The sequence below is a fragment of the Diorhabda sublineata genome, chromosome 5, assembly GCF_026230105.1.
Source record: "Diorhabda sublineata isolate icDioSubl1.1 chromosome 5, icDioSubl1.1, whole genome shotgun sequence".
In the NCBI taxonomy this organism is placed as follows: domain Eukaryota; kingdom Metazoa; phylum Arthropoda; class Insecta; order Coleoptera; family Chrysomelidae; genus Diorhabda; species Diorhabda sublineata.
The window spans coordinates 129,677-148,640 of NC_079478.1; the positions used below are offsets into that span (position 1 = coordinate 129,677).

Consider the following 18,964-nt stretch of genomic DNA (forward strand, 5'->3'; position numbering starts at 1 on the left):
TACAATCTTTATTATTCAGTTTCCAAATTTCACTAGAATAACTTTCGACAGAAGGGACTATCGAATAAGACTAGAATACCATATATGCAATCAGACAAGAAATGAAACAACCCAGGAAAATGGCATGTATGTATATTTATATAATTATGTATATAGAGTGCATTTTACAATTCTTATACATACAATGTGTTCATCTATTCAACAAAATTTTGTAATAAAAATATCCAATATAAATACAATTTTGTTAAGTTAAAAGATAATAATTCATACTAATGAAACATAATTTACAATGATCCGAGACATAAAATCCAGCATGTATTCAAATCAATGTACTGTGCTCTTTATATCTATAGCCTGCAACAAATTAACATGGCCTTAGTGCATTGTTCATTTAAGTATACTAAACAATTATAGTAGTATACTTAAATAAAACAAAGCAGACATTAAACATTGTTAAATGTGCTTGAACAAGTAGTAGTATTGACTATAGGTATATACCTATTTATTTTTTACACCAAAAAGAAGTCAAACTACATCTATCTTGAAATTAATTCTTATCTCGCGTTCTCAGGAAAATACAATAACTTCGCCAAAGTTATTTAATTTGTAATAGCTTAGAAAACCAGTACTTTAATTTAAACAATGCCATAATAAAAAAATTTCTAAAAAATTCGACCAGTCACACAAAACTCAATACATGCAGGTAAGTATGTGGGATATTTTTGGACGAGTTCACCTATAGAGTACATATTTTATTTGTACAAATACTGGTCATACCAAAGAATTGCTTTCTGAAAAGATGATAAACCATTGCGAGCAGATTTTTTTTGTCATGGATTAATAGTTATCACTATGGCTTGCAAGTAAACTTATTACATCGGATTATTATATTTAAACCTACTTTTCTAGACACAAATGATTCACTGACGTTTTTAGCAATTGAAAAATTATACTAAACTGGAATAAATATATTAAATACAAAACAAAAATAAGAGAGCAAGAATAAATATATTTGCTAATATTTTTCTCATAAATGTGGTGGTTTTATGAACTTTATTGAAAAATAGAATTAGGAGATGTTATAACATTTTTTCTATATTTATTGGACTAGATCGAACCATTTTGTGAGAAGTATATCTACTAAATTTGATTGATTTTAGAAGTTTTTATCATATTTATTATAAATTTTCATTATTCTATCATCCAATTATGTTTCTCATTTATGAAAAAAATAGTAGTGAATTAACTTAGTATACTTTAATCCTATTGATTTAATGAAGCAATTTTGTCTTACCAGTGCATGTTCACTATTTAGTGCATTCGTACAACTTAGCACTACCATTCAATTAAACTATATAAAATTGGCATTTAAAGAAAAAAAAATTGCACATTTTTAAATTTACAAGCTTAAAATATTCAGTAGAAATTAAATTTGTGGCGAGTTTTGTCAAGATTTTGAGAAAATTGTTTATTAACTTTTCTACGGGTCGGCAGCATAAAAATTAATATTTTCATTTTTAAAAATATTCTAATCTTTCAAAAGATTTGTGCAATTATTATATATTCTCTTAGCAACATGGTGAATCAAAACTTTTTGTTGTGTTAGTTTTAGTATTTAGCATTAATTTAATTTGAACATTTTCTATAAAGCAAAGGTTCAATGAATTTTTTATATGCCAAAAGTAACCAGTATTCTGAAAATATGGATTCAGTATTTTAACATATTTTCACACTTTTTACGACGACGGAAATAAATAGAACCGCTAAAGTTGGAACGACCAGAAAAATATTAAATTACAAAATTAACCCAATCAACGAAAGCATCTAGATAATTTTAACAATACATTAGTTAGAATAAAGGTGAGAAAGAAGTAGATTAGATTTGGAAACAAATAAATACTCTAAGTCACCAGAAGTTTTCAAAACATTCAATTTTGAAAATGAATGTGAACCCAATAATCAGATACCTTCCACACCAGAATAATCTTAGATTCCCAATGGGATATCGAAAAACAATCTACAGGAGTTATCATCATCTGCTCTATATTTGATGTAGGTAGATTTATATTCTTCGTCCATGTTGACTACAGAATTGGGTCGTTTTGTATAATGTTCATGTCCAAAACGTAATCATTGTGTTTAAATTCACTAGTTGGCGTTGTACTGTTGTTCCTATAACGTATTTAGTTTTATATAATAATTTATTTACAATGTGTCGGTCTTAGTTATTCATATTATTTCGGAGTGAAGAGGTAAGGAGAATTATCTCTTATGTGGAAAAGTTGAGAAAGTATCCAGATGTATGCTATAAATTACAGTTCAAAACTACCAGAATAACACTAATAAAATATCGTAATATCGATATTATTATTTGGAAAAATCAATACCTATTACTAATATTCATCCACAGCTATTAGAGTATCAGTGTAAATTCGATCGATATTTTTTGTTCTGCATAAATCGATTTTGTTTAAAAACATCGATACGGTATTAATCGACATATTGCCCATCTCTAGTGTAAAATGATGAGTTGTAAGATATTGAAGATATATTAAAGCTTTTAGTCTAGGCGATTATTTGAGATCCTCGCTTCATAAAGTTATATTTCATCACAGCATTGGCTGCTGCTAATGATGCCAGAAACAGATATTAAGATATGCTCTCGAAAAATGAAATTTTTGCCATTGAATTAAAGTAGTACATATTTAGATCAGTACAATAGTTGAAAATCCTAAATACACTTATGAATTAAAAAATGTGTGAATTACTGTCTAGCCAACTTACCGTTTTTAGAACAAAACCGATGGAATAAAATTGGGAAAAACATCGATTTTTTTTAGATATCAAACTCATAGTTTGAGCAGATATAATGTATGGTAGGTATTAAACCTGAAAATTTTTATTGTGACTGGATTAGTGAAAAGCTCAATTGTTAGTGAAGCGTAAAATTATTTTATAAATATAACCTAAAAAAAGCTCTTTTAAAATGTAGACCTATGCTATTGCAGCACAACCTTAATTTAACGCATTTCTACGGACTCTTGTAAACATAGTGAAAGTTCTCCTACCCCTGTCCTACATAATTTTTAATGTTGTTCACTTGCTAAATGGTCTTCTGCTTTGTCTATCAGATTTTAGTGTTTTCTTTACGGTTTGGAATTGTTATTTGGTATAGTTTCTACTTTTAACAAGACAGGCAGAATAATATATTGTTTGTTTTATCAGTGCATCTTATTCTCAGTAAACACTACATTAAATAGTGCAGAATGGAGAATTATCTGAAATACTAAATCGCTAAATAAGTTTATGTATCAAACGATTTAAAATTCGAATATTTTTTATAAGCAAAGCACCACATATTTTCTATTTGTTGTTAGCTTTGGCTCTTTGTGTCAAACATGTTTAATCACATCTGGATACAATATTATAAAGTCAACGCCGATGAAGTGATGGGCAAAAGATGATGATTAAAATTCAATAAAAATGAAAAGAATTAGCCCTGGGTAAAAACTCTACAGCTAGTCGTTGGCAGACTTGAGTACTAGTTGGTAGATGATCAAAATAAAAAGAATTAATCCTCTGATATTTTGAGAGAAACGTAGTTAATAAACAGTTGCACATTTCTTAGATTACCATTCTTTCAGTAATGTATTATTAAAATTATGGTTATAATATGTACATTGCTTTTTGAAAAACTATCATCCAATGTATTCATTTGTATAGCACATTATTTACTTCATAGAAAGCATTCAGAATAAATTTTTCGCTTATTATTTGCATGTCGTACTTGTATATTTAATATCAAAACTTATGTTGGCCTATTTAAAAAGCTAAAATCTAATAACATTAATACAAAAATGTTACCAATATTAATACTTGATAAGAGAAAATCAGCTGTTTTATACTAAAAATACAATTCAAATGCATTAAAATTGATAGAAAAAACAAAACAGTTTTGTTAAGTTTATAAACTGTATAAAATCATCTTTCAAAAAATGGCAAGAAATAATACATGGCAAATTTTATTAAATAATAAATTAAAACTCTATGGATACAAATATTTTAAGCGGGTTTACAATGATACATATAATTCAAACACTAGCTGAATTTGGTTTATTGGCAAAACATCGGACAGGAAATTATAAAGTATTAAAAAGTAACATAGTGGTTAACATAAATAAAAATCTTCACTAGAATTGAGTTGAGGAGTGGCTTTGAATTTAATATTCAACATTTGTAACCCATCAAATTATTCCCTGAAAGGTATCTAAAATATTCACTGGTGATATTGAATTGAATGAAACATTATTTCAGTGAATATATGAAAGTTTCACCATTTTTTATTCCATAATTCAGTATTTATTTAAGGAACTATTCATTTTTAATGTAATGCCCGTTTCATTTCCTGTTAAGTATTTCCTAACAATCCTCATTGAAATTTCTACAATTTAAAATAAATTATTCAAGTAATTCTACACTCATAATTAATATTGCATCTGAGCATTTTTGTCTTTATTTTATGTAGCAGCTCGTATTTACTAATTCTCACAGGAAAATAATAAAATCAAGAAAATAATTTCATTTATAGCTTAGAAAGTACATGCATAAAAAATATTTCTTGGTACTTTTTCTTATAGAATTTATGCCAGTTCACTATCTCCTTATTTTCTGATATTGTTTCCTGGCAATTTATATGAACTTGCTTTTGCTGTGTATCATTATAGAATTAATAGAATTGAAATTTTACCAAAATATTTCTTATCTTTATTATATCACGGCTTGAAAAGATTTTTTTGAAAACTTCTTTAATCATTTGTAGGTAGTGAAGGTATATTAGGTTAGATAAGGTTCGAGTAACCTCGACTTAAATTGGTTGTGGTTACTCGGAGGCCTGAGGTCCACTATGTTACCATATATTTTCTACAATTTGTAAACTACCGCTTTATAGCTTATTTTTAAACGAAGGTATATAAATTGAGTCTAGATTCCACCACAATTTCAAATCATGGAAAAAGTATTTGTTGAATTGAAAATTGCTGATCTACATAAAGTAATTGTATTTTCTACTAAAAAGAAGAGTGAAGTCTTATATCAGTTTAACTATTAAATGGAGAATATTTATGGAAACTATTAAAAATATTTCGTTTGGATTACAACCTCTATACAAACAATTACAAAAGTACAGATTAGACATATTGATCCATTTCAAATATCCAATATTTTATAAATAAATTCGTTTCAATAGGAAAATATTTTATAGGAACATTTGGAATGTAATATTCACAAAACTATGTATAAATGTTTATTTGTATTTTATAAATGGTTTTACATTTACTCTCACTCAACAAACAAAATTTTTGGAAGGAACTTTAAACAATTTTGTCATACTTTTATAAGAGCTCGTTTCAAAGAAATTTTAAATTGATACTATTTTAAATTGTTCGAACCTAAAAAAGTAGTAGATATTAGTTATTAATTATTAATCAAAATCATTTTTTATTTCTGTTTATTTTGATATTCAAATAAAATAAAAACAATTCATAACCAATAGTCACACTTATATTATAAATTTTTTTAAAGGTCTAAATTTGCTTTTATTTTTTCTATTATTGGTGTATTAAGGTCAGTGGAGTTATCTAAAAGCACGAGAAAAAGAAAATTATGTAGTTAGATATTCTCACAAGAGTTTAAGGATTATAAAGAAGTGTCAACCTGATTGCATTTAAATTTAATGTTAATACTAACTAGGATTCAGAAACATAAGTGAACTAGCGTATACTGAGAACTCCTCTAATAATACTAATAGTATGTCAATTTGAATAATTGTGACAATTATTTTTTACCGACAAAATTACTTTTTCTTTATATTATGAAATTTTATTATGAAAATAAAGTTACAAACAACCCGTTCACTTATTGAATGTTTTAAATTCTCCTATCCACAATTTATATTTTTTTTCTGTCAACGAACAGTTCTTTTATTTCATTGTATGATTTTTTTGTTACACTCCAATTTCAATCACTCCTTAGCTTTTTTCCTGTTTCTTCCTTCCAGATGTTCAAACCAGAAGCTTATTATCTGTTTCATAACAAACATTATTCTGGTAGCATTTATTGTAGATTCCTTTTTTTCCCCCACAAAATATATTATGCATTCTTAGGGTTTTGTCAGTCTTTGTAATTTTATTGGTATGATTCCTATATATGAAAAGATAGGAATGTTCCTTTTATGTTTTTGTTTGTAATATACCATTAATATTATACATATCAAGATTTTCTGGTAACAGTTAACTTGAAATTTTTTAGAGAGATTCTAATAAGAGGACTTAATCATCATTATTTAACAGATTCAAGTGGATATTGCATTCCGTATCCACAACTTTTATAATAAAAACTTCTTTCAGCTGTTTTACCAATTAACATACAATTTGGAATGTTGATAGAGCAGTTTGAATACTTCTCACTATTGTGTTTTGTAAAATGTTTCGCGACACCTTAAATTTTTTTAATTAAATTTTTAAAATCTTCAATATTGTTCAAGTCAGACAAAAGCCTTCTCTGTAATAAAATTGTTACACCCCAATGTACCTATGGCTTTATAACGTTTAGTTGAATAATGTGGTTTAAATATTTAGTTTAAATATTATCTGATTAAATATATCTGATAGCAAAACGTCGTTTAAGATTTGCATCGCTAGGTTGAAGAAGATCTCTCATAATAAGTCGTTTAGATGAAGGATTAGAAGAGCTGCAAAAAAAACCTCATTTCAGTCTTCTGATGTAAAAATAAGAATGATTATTTTAGAGGAAAAGAAAAATTTAGGCATACAAACAGGGTTTGCCAGGTGAAATTATTTTGCAGCGAATATTTCGACACCATTTCTTATTTTTTCAAAGATTTTACATATAGCGGCTCTCAGCTATCTCTATATATAAACAAAGCAATAGAATTTAATAACTATTTGTAAGTGAGGTTCGTTTATATTTGTTTCTATTTGAATGTAGTAAGGTAAAAATTATTAGGAAGGGTACCAGAGCAGTAGATGTGCTAATTTTTATCAGAACTTTTTTTCCAATGATGTAAAAGTTTGGATTTTTTTTAGTTTTCTCGTTCGTTTCATTGGCAATAAGATTTTATAATTGTCTTTACATACCTACTTAGGTCTTAACCGCCAATTTTCCAATTATTTGCTTAAAAAAGCCTCCATGGAAAATATTTGTGGTTTTTATGATGTTGCCAATTTTTATTTTGTGTTCAAAGAAGTTGGCAAACAATGATTAACTTTCTAAACGATGCAATTGAGTGTAAAAAGTGTATGAATCCATTTCACACAAAAATTCCAGTTGCAAAATTCATCTATTAAAAACCTTCAAATTCTTGTTAAGAATTTCATTGCATTTTGTAGTATTCACTTAAGGTTCACTGGTAATTTTTCCTCTATTTTGATAATTCCAGTCTGAAGGGTGACATTTTTCTCACACTGATCTCTTCAATCCATTAGATTCTAGATAGTAAATTGATCCACAACAACAAATCTGTTGGAAGTGTTTTAAAAACAAAGCAACAAAAATATTTTTTAGATTATAATTATAAGTAAGACAATATTGATGACAATTTCCAAATTTTTCCATGCACTACAACATTACAACCAAACTGAGTGAGTGAATTTGTATATGATTGAAAAAACTATACATAAGTTTAACTTATAAACCATTATTTTTTTGTAGATGTTTGAAATGGTCAAATAGTCTTATATAAAATAAAATCACAACCATTATTGAAACAAAAATAAGTACTTGCATGAAAATCTGCAAAAAGGAGGGTAGAGCTAAAAACGCCAGTAGCCGAACTCTATAAGGATAATACTTCATATATAACACAATAAAAACTAGTTTCAGTCTTCACAGTTATACAAATACGCGGTTATTTCAAATGTTCAACACTGTTTATATACTAAGAAACAATCAACTGACCGAAAAATATAACATTTACACATTTTTTCTTCTTTTTTAGTTCGGAATTGGTCACTATGCGCTCATTTTATTTTACTACGCATAAAAAATTATTATTATTATTATTGGGTTCAATCAACACCAAAACTGTACACCACCAATTCTTTCAAACAAAACGACAATTAAATGAAAAATATTGTCTAAATTTGGTCGTTGAAATTTTACTCACTACTCAAACTTTAGGCCATTTATGAGATTCTATTCTGAAAGCATTTTAATCCAACATAAAATATTCAACAGCCTGGCGATTCCTTTTTTATTAGTAAATTTATTTTTCATATTTATTGTTCTTACTGTTTTCATATTAATTTAAATTAAGAGCTGCATCTATTGGGTAAAAATTTATAGAAAAATTCTTAGTTTACATATCAGTATACATAAACCTATTGAAACATGATATACAACAATGAGAATATTGAATAAATTCTATAAAGTAAGCAGAATAAACATATTTCTAATATTCAAGAAAATTTTGGATGAAAAAAATTTTAATATCTTTTATTGCTGTTAATTGGAATTATTATAAATGTTTTAAATGCTTCATTTATAAACTTTTCAAATTATTTGATCTTAAGACAACAATAAATTGACTTGATATCCATTCATCTTCACTCGAATTTATTTTACTCGTAACCTCTTTATATTATTGGTGACGTTGGATTGAGTGAAGACGCTACTAAATATTTCAGTTTCCAAATTTGTAAAATAGCCTCATTGTCTTTGCTTTTTTTCAAATTTGTTTTAAACCATTTATATAAGTATAGAATAAGATTATTTTCAATACTGTAGAATTTTTAAACGTATTTGATAACTTGCAACTATATTACATAGATTCTTTTTGACATTAAAGTTAACTTTATATTTACACCTATTTATATTGCATCATACCAAATTTAGACTAAGATTCTCAATTGATTGATACAATGAAAAATTTACTGAAGTATATCATACCTCAAAACGTTTTCTTCAGCTTAAGGAAATATTCTTCCATTTTTTACTTTTTTACCCTGTGATTTTATTTTAAAACCAACTAAACAGTAATATTTCGAGTTATGTCTTCAATGCTACTGAAACTGCTTTCAATTAATTTCAATCCCCAATACATGTAACTTTCCATAAACGTATGTTATAATGACTTGCATGAAATACTTAATATTTCACCTTACGAAATAGTGTGGAAAATTGTGTATTTTGCACTAGTGTGAAAAGAAATCACTCCAATAATGAAGCAAAGTTTTAGTTCCTATAGATTGACTAAAAACTATAGTATACGAGTACATCAAATGTGTAAACTGGATATTTCACACTAGTTGAACAATATATTATTTTCTCTTGGTTTAATTAACATTTTATGTTACCAATAATGAAATAATTTGGTAGCCAGCTTTGGAATAACGTTTTTGTTGGACTATTTTCCTTCAAAATAGTTAAAACAATTTCAAAATAAAATCTCAATCTTCTAGTATACATTAGCCCACTTATTACAAATCACAATAAAAGACATCTGATATGTACATACCTGGTAATTGTATGACCATATCATTTCAATCATACAAACAAATTATACTTTATTGAATACTATTATACTATTTGATAAATAAAAAAAGAATTGGTTATATCCTGATAAATTATCACTACCAGATATGGGCCACTCATTTTGCATTAAGATAAAACCTAGCAAACAAAGGCTCTTACTAGACTTTTCTTATAAAACGAACATTTCTATAACAATATTTAATATTGAAGACATCTTAATTAGGAAAATCCGTATGTCTAAAATATTCATTCTCTCATCTATTTTCATTATTGAAAATTGATAATTTCCTTTGTACTATAGCAAAACTTGATAATTTTTCAATACCTACAATATTTCATGGCTAATTTCATAAGAAAAGTCCCCCATAATGTTTTTCCGACAGATTCTGTATTTCAAACTTCAATGAATTAGTTCAATAAAATCGATTTACTAACATATAGTAAGAAACTATTGTATTTGTTTGTACAAGGAAGCTTATTCAATTCAAAATTTTAATTAACTGAACTAAAATCAAATTGTGGATAATATTGAGATAAAAAAGTATCAGGTGGAATCGATTGAATCTTGCTATATGTGGTTATTATTGATGGAGATAGAAAATAGATGTAGCGAAGATAATGACATTGAGTAACTTTTATAGCTTGATACAAAAATTTCAGGTTGTAGCATAGGTTACAAGTAGAGAAAGTAATTAAGATTTATTTCCAAAGATCTGATGAAATAAAAAAACTTTTGGTATATCTTGTATTGAAAAATATTAGTATAGAATCTGATCATTAATTTGAATATTTTTCTTTTTTTATAAATGGGCTAGAAATACTTTCAATTTTAAATAAAAAGTTTCTTTACATAGTGAAAAATTGTAAATATTTCAAACACCCCGTATACATTAACCTTTATTCCAATTTATTCTTTAATACAAACCATTGCTATTTGTAGATGAGAACCAAAGTTGGCTGTAATGCATTACTATTGTAGTTAATAATAATTTGTTTGTAGTTGATTGATATTATTAGATTATAATAAATGAACTTTTAATGGGTTTAATTCAATGTATTGACACAATAACTAATTAGAACCGTTTCATTACAGATAAAGTATAGATTATTTATAATAATAGTTATTACTTTCACAAAACACGTAATGTTTATTGTGATTTTAATAGTTTGCTTCATAGAGGATTCTTTGAAAGTAAATGATAATGTGAATTATTACTCATATTAATAGTAATACCTACATTACTTCATAAATTGTACTGTGCTGTTTTCAAATAATAATATGTGGGAGTGTAAGATATTTTCCGACGACTTACACGGAATAATGAATACATCCCTCAACTATCACAGAAGTTGTGTACTAATAAACCAAAATGCACAATTTTCTGCGTAAGTTCATAAAGTATTTCAGGTATGTCGTCGGAATAGTATATTGTTCAACACGTGTGGAAACTGGATATTTCATACTTGTGTAACAAGATGATAAACCACTCAGGCTCGTGATTTATTGGCTTATCACACTCATTTTCTACACAATTTGCACAATATACTATTTTCAATCCAAATAATGGTTAATAACAAATATGGAAAATTCATATCAAAATGTAACAAAACGATTTCATTGGAAGCCACACAAATTTTATGGAATATGAATTTGGATTTACATCATAAAATTGAAAATTTTTAAGAAAGTTATTGCAATTTAAGTAGAGTATTTCATATAATCATTTTTGACATCATCCAGTATATACTATTGAAAAACATGTGTTCAAAGCATTAGAATATCAGTATCAAATCTTTAACCAACTTAATTACAACTTTCCAGTGTAAGTAATACTTAACTTTTTCATTAGATTCCCACTCTACTTTACCAGACTATAGTGGTCTTCAGCTTTCATTAATTAAACAGCTATCAGCTGAAATATTGTAATTCAAAAAAATGTAATCGAAACAATTTCCTATTGAGATTAAACAGATGCAGTTTTTTGAAAGTATGGTTCAAAATGGAGAAGAAAACTTTCTTAAAAACCTTTCTAGATGTGTTTTAGCAAGGCTGTTGTGCTAACAATAACTAAGAGGTTAAATATTATTTGGAAAATACTTTTTAATAATAGCATTATTTTTTATTTTTTTATGAGGCTACACCCAGATCCCCAGATTAATCTCCAAATGATTTTTTTTCTTCAGGATTATTTAAAATGAAATGTTTATTGACATGGCTTAAAACAGCTGTATCCATATATAATAGATTTACACATTGTTATTAATAAAAGTGGACTATTTGAGCTCTTATTACAAACGAATCTGTTAAATATTTCCAAAAATTTCCAATTTTTCTAAACCTCCCTATTGTTTTGATACTTATTTTTTTTTGATGGTAATAAAATTACAGAAAAGGGTAATCATAGAGTGGATTGAGAATCAAGTGGAACAGTTATGTTAATTATAATTTATAGTCACGTTTTAGTGAAATTTGCACTAGAAAATTGGAATTAATTAGGTTAATGATTTTATTGAAATTCTCAGTTTAAATATCGTATTAACTATTTGTTGCGGCAATATTCGAGGATACAATAGTTGTCAATTAGTTAATGGATCCCAGATTTGTAAAATGGGGTATTACAATTTGAAAACTTGTGGGAGGGAGGGCCAGAAACATTTATTTTAATAATAATAGTAAGAGTTTTTTACAGGCAATCAGTAAGTGTTTAAATCTATGTACACTGTATTTGCCAAATCAGATTTTAGGATACCTGTGAAGAAATAATACATTGAAACAATGTAAATTAAAGAGTAAATTATAGCAGTAGTTGTTGGTGAACATATTTTGTTAGGAATATTTAACAATTTTTGGGATCCAACTTTAAATTTATGGAAGATTATTGATCCTTGCAAACATTTTCATTGGACATTTACAAGAATATTCAAACAAAATCAAATACAATTATAAAACTTGTTGCAGTGGCAAAAAAATGGATAAGTAATCTATATAAATGGTCAAAATATTTGATAAGTAAAATTTATGGATATTTCAATATTGGATGATTTTAAACATGTTCAGTTACTTAACCTTTTTCACTTAAGTTATCTTTTTTATGGGGCAAAATTGGAAAGTGTTAAGAACTTGTCGATGTCTTTTTTCTATAAAATATAAATTATTCCAGCTATTTTTTTGTTGCAATATTTTGCAAACAATGCTCAAATTAGCCTTCCATCATTAAAATTTTATCTAGTTGATAGGATGCAGCGAGGACTAAGAGAAAATATTTGATCATTGGTGATCAAAATATTAACAAAATCAACAGTAGCCAACTTTTTATTTAATCATTTTTATATTTAGCAAAAGTTCTTGAGAATTTTTATACTTACGTTACTAATGGTGATTTGAGTGTTAATCTACATTTTTATGAAACTTAAAAACGTTTGATTTTCAAAAATAGAAACACACATTGATTGATCAGTTTCAAATGATAGTTTCATACACATAGATATCCACAATTATTTCTCTTTAGTATTGTAGACTTATAGTGTCTCCAATATTTTTAATTATCACATCAATTGATTTAAATCCAACTTCTATTTTTCTGTGTGAACTTTATTATAGATAGCAATATTAAAAGAAGTAACAAATAAAAAATTGTTAATAGATATATCAATTCAAATAACTAGATACTAAATAAAAAACTGTTTGGAGGTTCTAAAGATTACAGTTTTTATTATAAAGTATTTTTGATATGATTTCAAAACATAAACACCAAAAAAGGGAATAGTAACAAAAAATACCCGAATATAAATAGGCATTCATTTATTTGAGAGAATATATTTAATAGTACACTAATATTTCAGTGATTGATACCATTCTAATAAATGGTTTATTGAATGATTGTCATCTCTATTATCTGTAAATCCTCTTTAAAGCAGACTAATTGTTAAAAGTAAGATATATGTGAAATTGTAAGTTAATTTGCAATAATATAAGACAAAAATAAAAATATAGAATGTGCAGGGTTGTATCAAATATCACACTTTTTTGTAAAGCAGTCTATATTGTAATACCTAATAAATAAAATCGTTGCATTAAAGCAAAATTGCTAGACACAAAAACAGTGTTCGAAAATTTAACATTTTCAAAACTTCAAGATAATAATGTTGCTTCTATTTATCACATGGAAAATATCAAATAATTAATTTCAATATGCACACTTGAAGCTGTATAATGCATTTCAAATTTCGCCACATTAGTTTGAAATATAAGGAAACTTTGATAAATTAAACCTCGGCAACGTAATTACCTCTATAAATTCATAAAATGCGAGTCCAAAAACTCTTTTACTTAAAATATAGTCATTATTGAATATGCAAAAAAAGGTTCCCTGTTGTTCCCATTGGTTTTGCTTACACATGCTGAACAAATGATTTCAAAATACTCTAAGGTCTAAGTACATTAACTCATTTATATGTATGTATCAGTAGCTTTCAGCTTTTGTTGCGAGAGCATCTCTTTGCACACTGTGAGTGAAAACACTAACAACTAAGAAGTTAAAAGCGATCGAAACAGTGAAATGTAGTTTGAATAGGAAAGCCCAGTTTGTAATACATGAGAAAAGCTGAAGAGTATGCAAGTAATGCTAGTAATTGTTGAATGGAAATTTTCAGAAAACGACGTAATCTGGCCTTCATGAAAGTGCAAGCGTAAGTAAAGAATTTTGCACAGAATGAAACAGTCAATTGGAAAGTTTATTTAATGAATACGACCTTCATTACGTTTTTAACGCTGACGAAACGGGACTATTTTTCAAATGCCCTTCTGACAAAACATTGACATTTAAAAATGGAAAATGTCATCGAGAGAGTCATAGCAAGGAACGACTAAAGATTCTGCTTTGTGCAAATTCTACAGGTAAAGAGAATTTCAAGCCAATAATGATTGGTAAATTAAAGAAACCTCGTTACTTTGCGAGCTGCAGATCACTGCCTCTGGACTATGAAACCAATAAAAAGCATGGATAGCTAGAGAACTTTTTTAAAAATAGCTTATTAAAATAGACAAATAAATGACTATCGAAAAAAAAAAAATTTCTTCATACAATACATGCCGGCAAACACAAGATCACAAATTCGACCGCTGAATCAAGATATAACCAAAAATGTCAAAACCTTTTTGCAGAAAAGAAAGTGTAAAAAAATGATAACTGATATGGAGCCAAATACAGTTTCTTCTATCAATGTGTTGCAAGTAATTAGGATGTTGCAATGTAACATCCAATTCAGTGATAAACTGCTTTAAAGCTTGTGGTTTTCCAGTACAGATGCAATAGAATAAGTGTATGTTTCACATTAAAAGTACTTTCGAATAATTTGGCACATGCGATGATTAAGTAGCCACAGCTGGAACGTTAACAGAAGAAGAAATAATGTATACCGTTATTCATGATACTGAGAGCGATGATATAGTCGATTATTCAAATAACGAGTCACAAGATCCAACTTCAACAATATCTATCAGCGAAGGAAGGAGAGCTGTTAACACTTTAGGACCTTCTATAGAACTATGCAGTATTGCAGACGATGATATTTTCTCTTATTTTTTCAATATTGAAAATAAAATTGATGTAGAAAATGTAATAGTTTGAAACAAAAAAAATTGGAGACTTTTTTATGTAGAATAAAATTGACTTTAGTAAAAGTACCTTTAAATGTAAAATAAAGTAAGTATGTATTTGTACATATATATTGACCTTTCAATGTTTTATTTGCATTTAACCTAGCTCGTCTATCTCTAAAGTTCTAAAGAAAGCTCATAAACGAACCTCTGTAAGTGAAAATATAAACCAATAAAAACTCCTTAAAAAAATTTAAATCTTTAGTAAGTAAAAACCTCCATTACTAACATTATTTAACGGTGCCCTTGGTCTTTATTTTATCTAGGTTGTACTGTATGACGAATTTTTTTAACAAATATTATGAAAAAATTATGACTTGTATTGTTGTTATACAATTATTATAAATATAATAAATGCGAGGATGTATCCTATTGAAATTTTTCACAATTACTAAACATTAATTTATAAACGCTTTTTACAAATATTATAAAGGGGAAGTGGATTTTTGAAGCAAAAAGTTTCCTGGAAATAGCCATTGAACACAATACATTTTTGAGGAGTGAAAAATCATGTAATGCAACAATAGGAAATTTGCCTGCACAATGAAATTGAATGTTACTATACTTATAAATATTTGTCTTAAGTATATGTTATTTTATCCTCCATCAAATTTTGTAATTAAAAATAACTATATTATTTTGAAGTATTGAAAAGAGTGTAACAATATTTACATTTTGATGATATAAATAGAGATAAAAATTAGTTTAAATAAATATCTGTTTTTGTAGAATGACACCAACCCTGACAATAACATTAGGCATAATATTAGAGAAATGCATTGTAAAATGTCTCAATAAAAGATTAGGAATTGTAAAATTCCAATGACTAAAAATAATTTATCTTACGAATTAGTTACCAAATATATATACAGGGTTTTTGCCTAAGGCATCTTGGAAATATCACAGCTATCCAAAGAACTGGTTTAAAAAAAAATGGTTGTAACTTTCCAAATTTTTATAGTTGTCAAAGAATATTATTTTGTTCATCATTATGGTAAACTCTCACAGATATCTAATAACTTATTGAGACAAATAATAATGTATTCATCAAAATGTTCAAACAATGCTGGACATATGACGTTTGCTATACTGTGAAAATTTATTGAACTTTCTCAAAACACATTCATCAGATGTAATATAAAATTAACTATTCACACAGCTTAGGCCTTATATATATACAAATTCAATAAATAATTTTGTATTTATTAAATCAATTCTTTAGAGCCGCAATAAGTACCTAGACGATCGATGGATCTCAAATTTTGTTTATAAATTAGAATAACTTTAGGTCATAATAAGAGTCATAACCTACGGCAAGGGGTATCAGAACACATAAAGTCTTATTGATATACTCAGAAATATAATCCAAAAAACCAACAGGTGCGGTATGTTCGGAAATTTCATATATATATGTATGAGGAGCTGTCAAGTATTTTCTTTATATCGTTTATGATCAGAAGGGTTCTGAGCTCGAATTTCGGGAATTAATCAAAAATTTCATCGTATAAATAACGCCGCCAAGCACGCGACCACTATTAAATTGGTGGCGGTGGGTGCACCACCTCCCAGTGTCAATTCTTCACTTTTCACTACTTCGTTGGGATGTTTGTTGTAAGTCTTAGACTTCTTAGTGGTAGTAGATGACGACACCGTGGTTGGAGTCGTCCAAGTTGTTGAGGACGTGGTGGTACGTGGTGATGGTACGGACCACCAAGATGGTTTCGCCGTTATTGGAGGGGGGACAGCTGTTGCGGGTGTTGATGGAGGTCCCCACACTTTAAAAATTATCTTCATGTTGTGGGTTGTACAGCGACCTCCTATCCTCCTATGGGGATCATCGCTTGTAGATGTGGAAATGAAGTAGTAATCTTGACCTGCAAATATATAATAGTTAAATGAAAATTTTACTTGAAACCTAAACACTAATTTACAGATTCACAAAAATGTTAAGTTGAGTAAGTTTTTTTGATAATATGTATGATGATAACCATCTATAAAGTATATTAAAAGTATACTGAATATACTGTTCATAACCCATCAACATATTTGTTTAAATAGTGCAGTACCTCATAAAAAAGAATGTGATTGTCCTATGTTCGGTAAACGTGGCTAAATTTGACAAAATAATAAATTTAATAGATCATGAAAAACTGAAATTATATATAGTTTAAAAAATATGTTACTAAGTTTTCTTGGCATAACAGAACACCTTTTATACTTCTAATTGGCTGCAGATGGCCCAAATTATTTGAAAAAACTTTCAATTCATTTTTTTGTAAACCTAACATAAATAGAAATAACAAATCAATATTATTAATGGAAAGTGTTGTGAAAAGGCTGATCCAATCGTGAATTCATGGATAAGTGCCAAAATGAGGATTGTAGTTTGGATTTTTCCATGTAATGATAAGCATATAGTATTTTGGAATATATATATATATATATATATATATATATATATATATATATATATATATATATATATATATATATAATCATACATTAGAAAATATTTGCATGTTAGAATATGTTTATGTATTTGAGTCTTAATAATATATTAATAATAATAACATATAAAAATGAAATTTTTTAACATTCTTTTCTTTAACTATGTCAGGTAAATAAATTAAAGTCGCATTTGAATACTTGAGGTGTTCAAGTACTTGCGAATTCACTCACAAATAAACATCGAAGCAAAATGAAGAACAGAATGTAAATTATTGAAAAAAAAATTAATAATAGTAATATTATTTGTGATCGGTACTCATTTTGTAATTTGATTAAAATTCGGATAATATCTCTAGAATGTTGACAAACAAACTACTAATTATATCCCTGTAATGGTAAAGAATGCGAATAAAAAGATTGACCGTAATTAAATAGATATGAAACTGTTGAAAGAGGTCGGAATAATTTAGACCATCATTCATGTGTTGATAACATCAAGATTAAGAACGTTTTTCAGTGATGATTGATTAGGTAAACAGAATGTGGAATTTAAGGAACTGCTTTATGGGCGAAACTAACGGTTGCCAAATCAATAAAATCAAAAAATCGAAAAAACAGGTTCTGTGTAACATCTCCAAAAATTTACTTTAGACACACACACACACATTAGTACTCAATCGATTAAAAACTAAATGAATACGTTAAATGATAAGGTTACTAAGTTTTAAATTGTTTTATATCGCAATATTGGACAAAAAATAATAAAAGTTTTCAACTACTGTTATTTAAATACAAATGAAATAAATTATAAGAAAGTAATATTAAACGGTATAATAAAATGAGTCACGCTATTCACAGAAATCGAATTAGATACATTCTTACCATTGTGTATATATGAATGTAATATCTGCAATTTTTCTCTTATAATAAGTGAAATTAAAGTCATTTCATGCTGTGTGAACACGAGTTCGAAAATTTCAAATGACGTTTGTTTATTCAATTCCGATTTGGTTAGTTGCTTTAAAAATATGTAAGAAAGTTCACAGACATTAAAAAAATTAGCATGCATATAAAAAAATTCGAAATACGTGAATACTCGTATGGCTTAAACAGGTTTTCCACAAAACACAACATGTTGACTATTTAGCATAAATTAATTTGTGGACATAGGTGGCTACTTTTTTTGTTCCAAATGAATTTTGTTCTATAATGACATTTTATTATTCTAGATTAGTGCGAAATGGGTAAAAATTATATTAGTTGCCAAAAAAATCGATTTTGTTGCTCTATCAGACCCTTAAAAAGGCC

The 18,964-nt window shown here is 27.3% G+C and overlaps 1 protein-coding gene across 6 annotated transcripts in view; it reads right to left on the reverse strand.

Annotated features, from left to right (window-relative positions):
• Nucleotides 1–121: 121 nt before the first annotated feature.
• The window catches only part of LOC130443851 (ephrin-A4), a 425,869-nt gene continuing 407,026 nt past the window's right edge, over nucleotides 122–18,964 (reverse strand). For all 6 annotated transcript variants that reach the window (XM_056778718.1, XM_056778715.1, XM_056778717.1 and 3 more), the window contains one exon: nucleotides 122–17,082. In XM_056778718.1, the coding sequence (XP_056634696.1) occupies nucleotides 16,706–17,082 (377 nt within the window). In that variant the 3' untranslated portion in view covers nucleotides 122–16,705. The remainder of the gene's footprint in view (nucleotides 17,083–18,964) is intronic.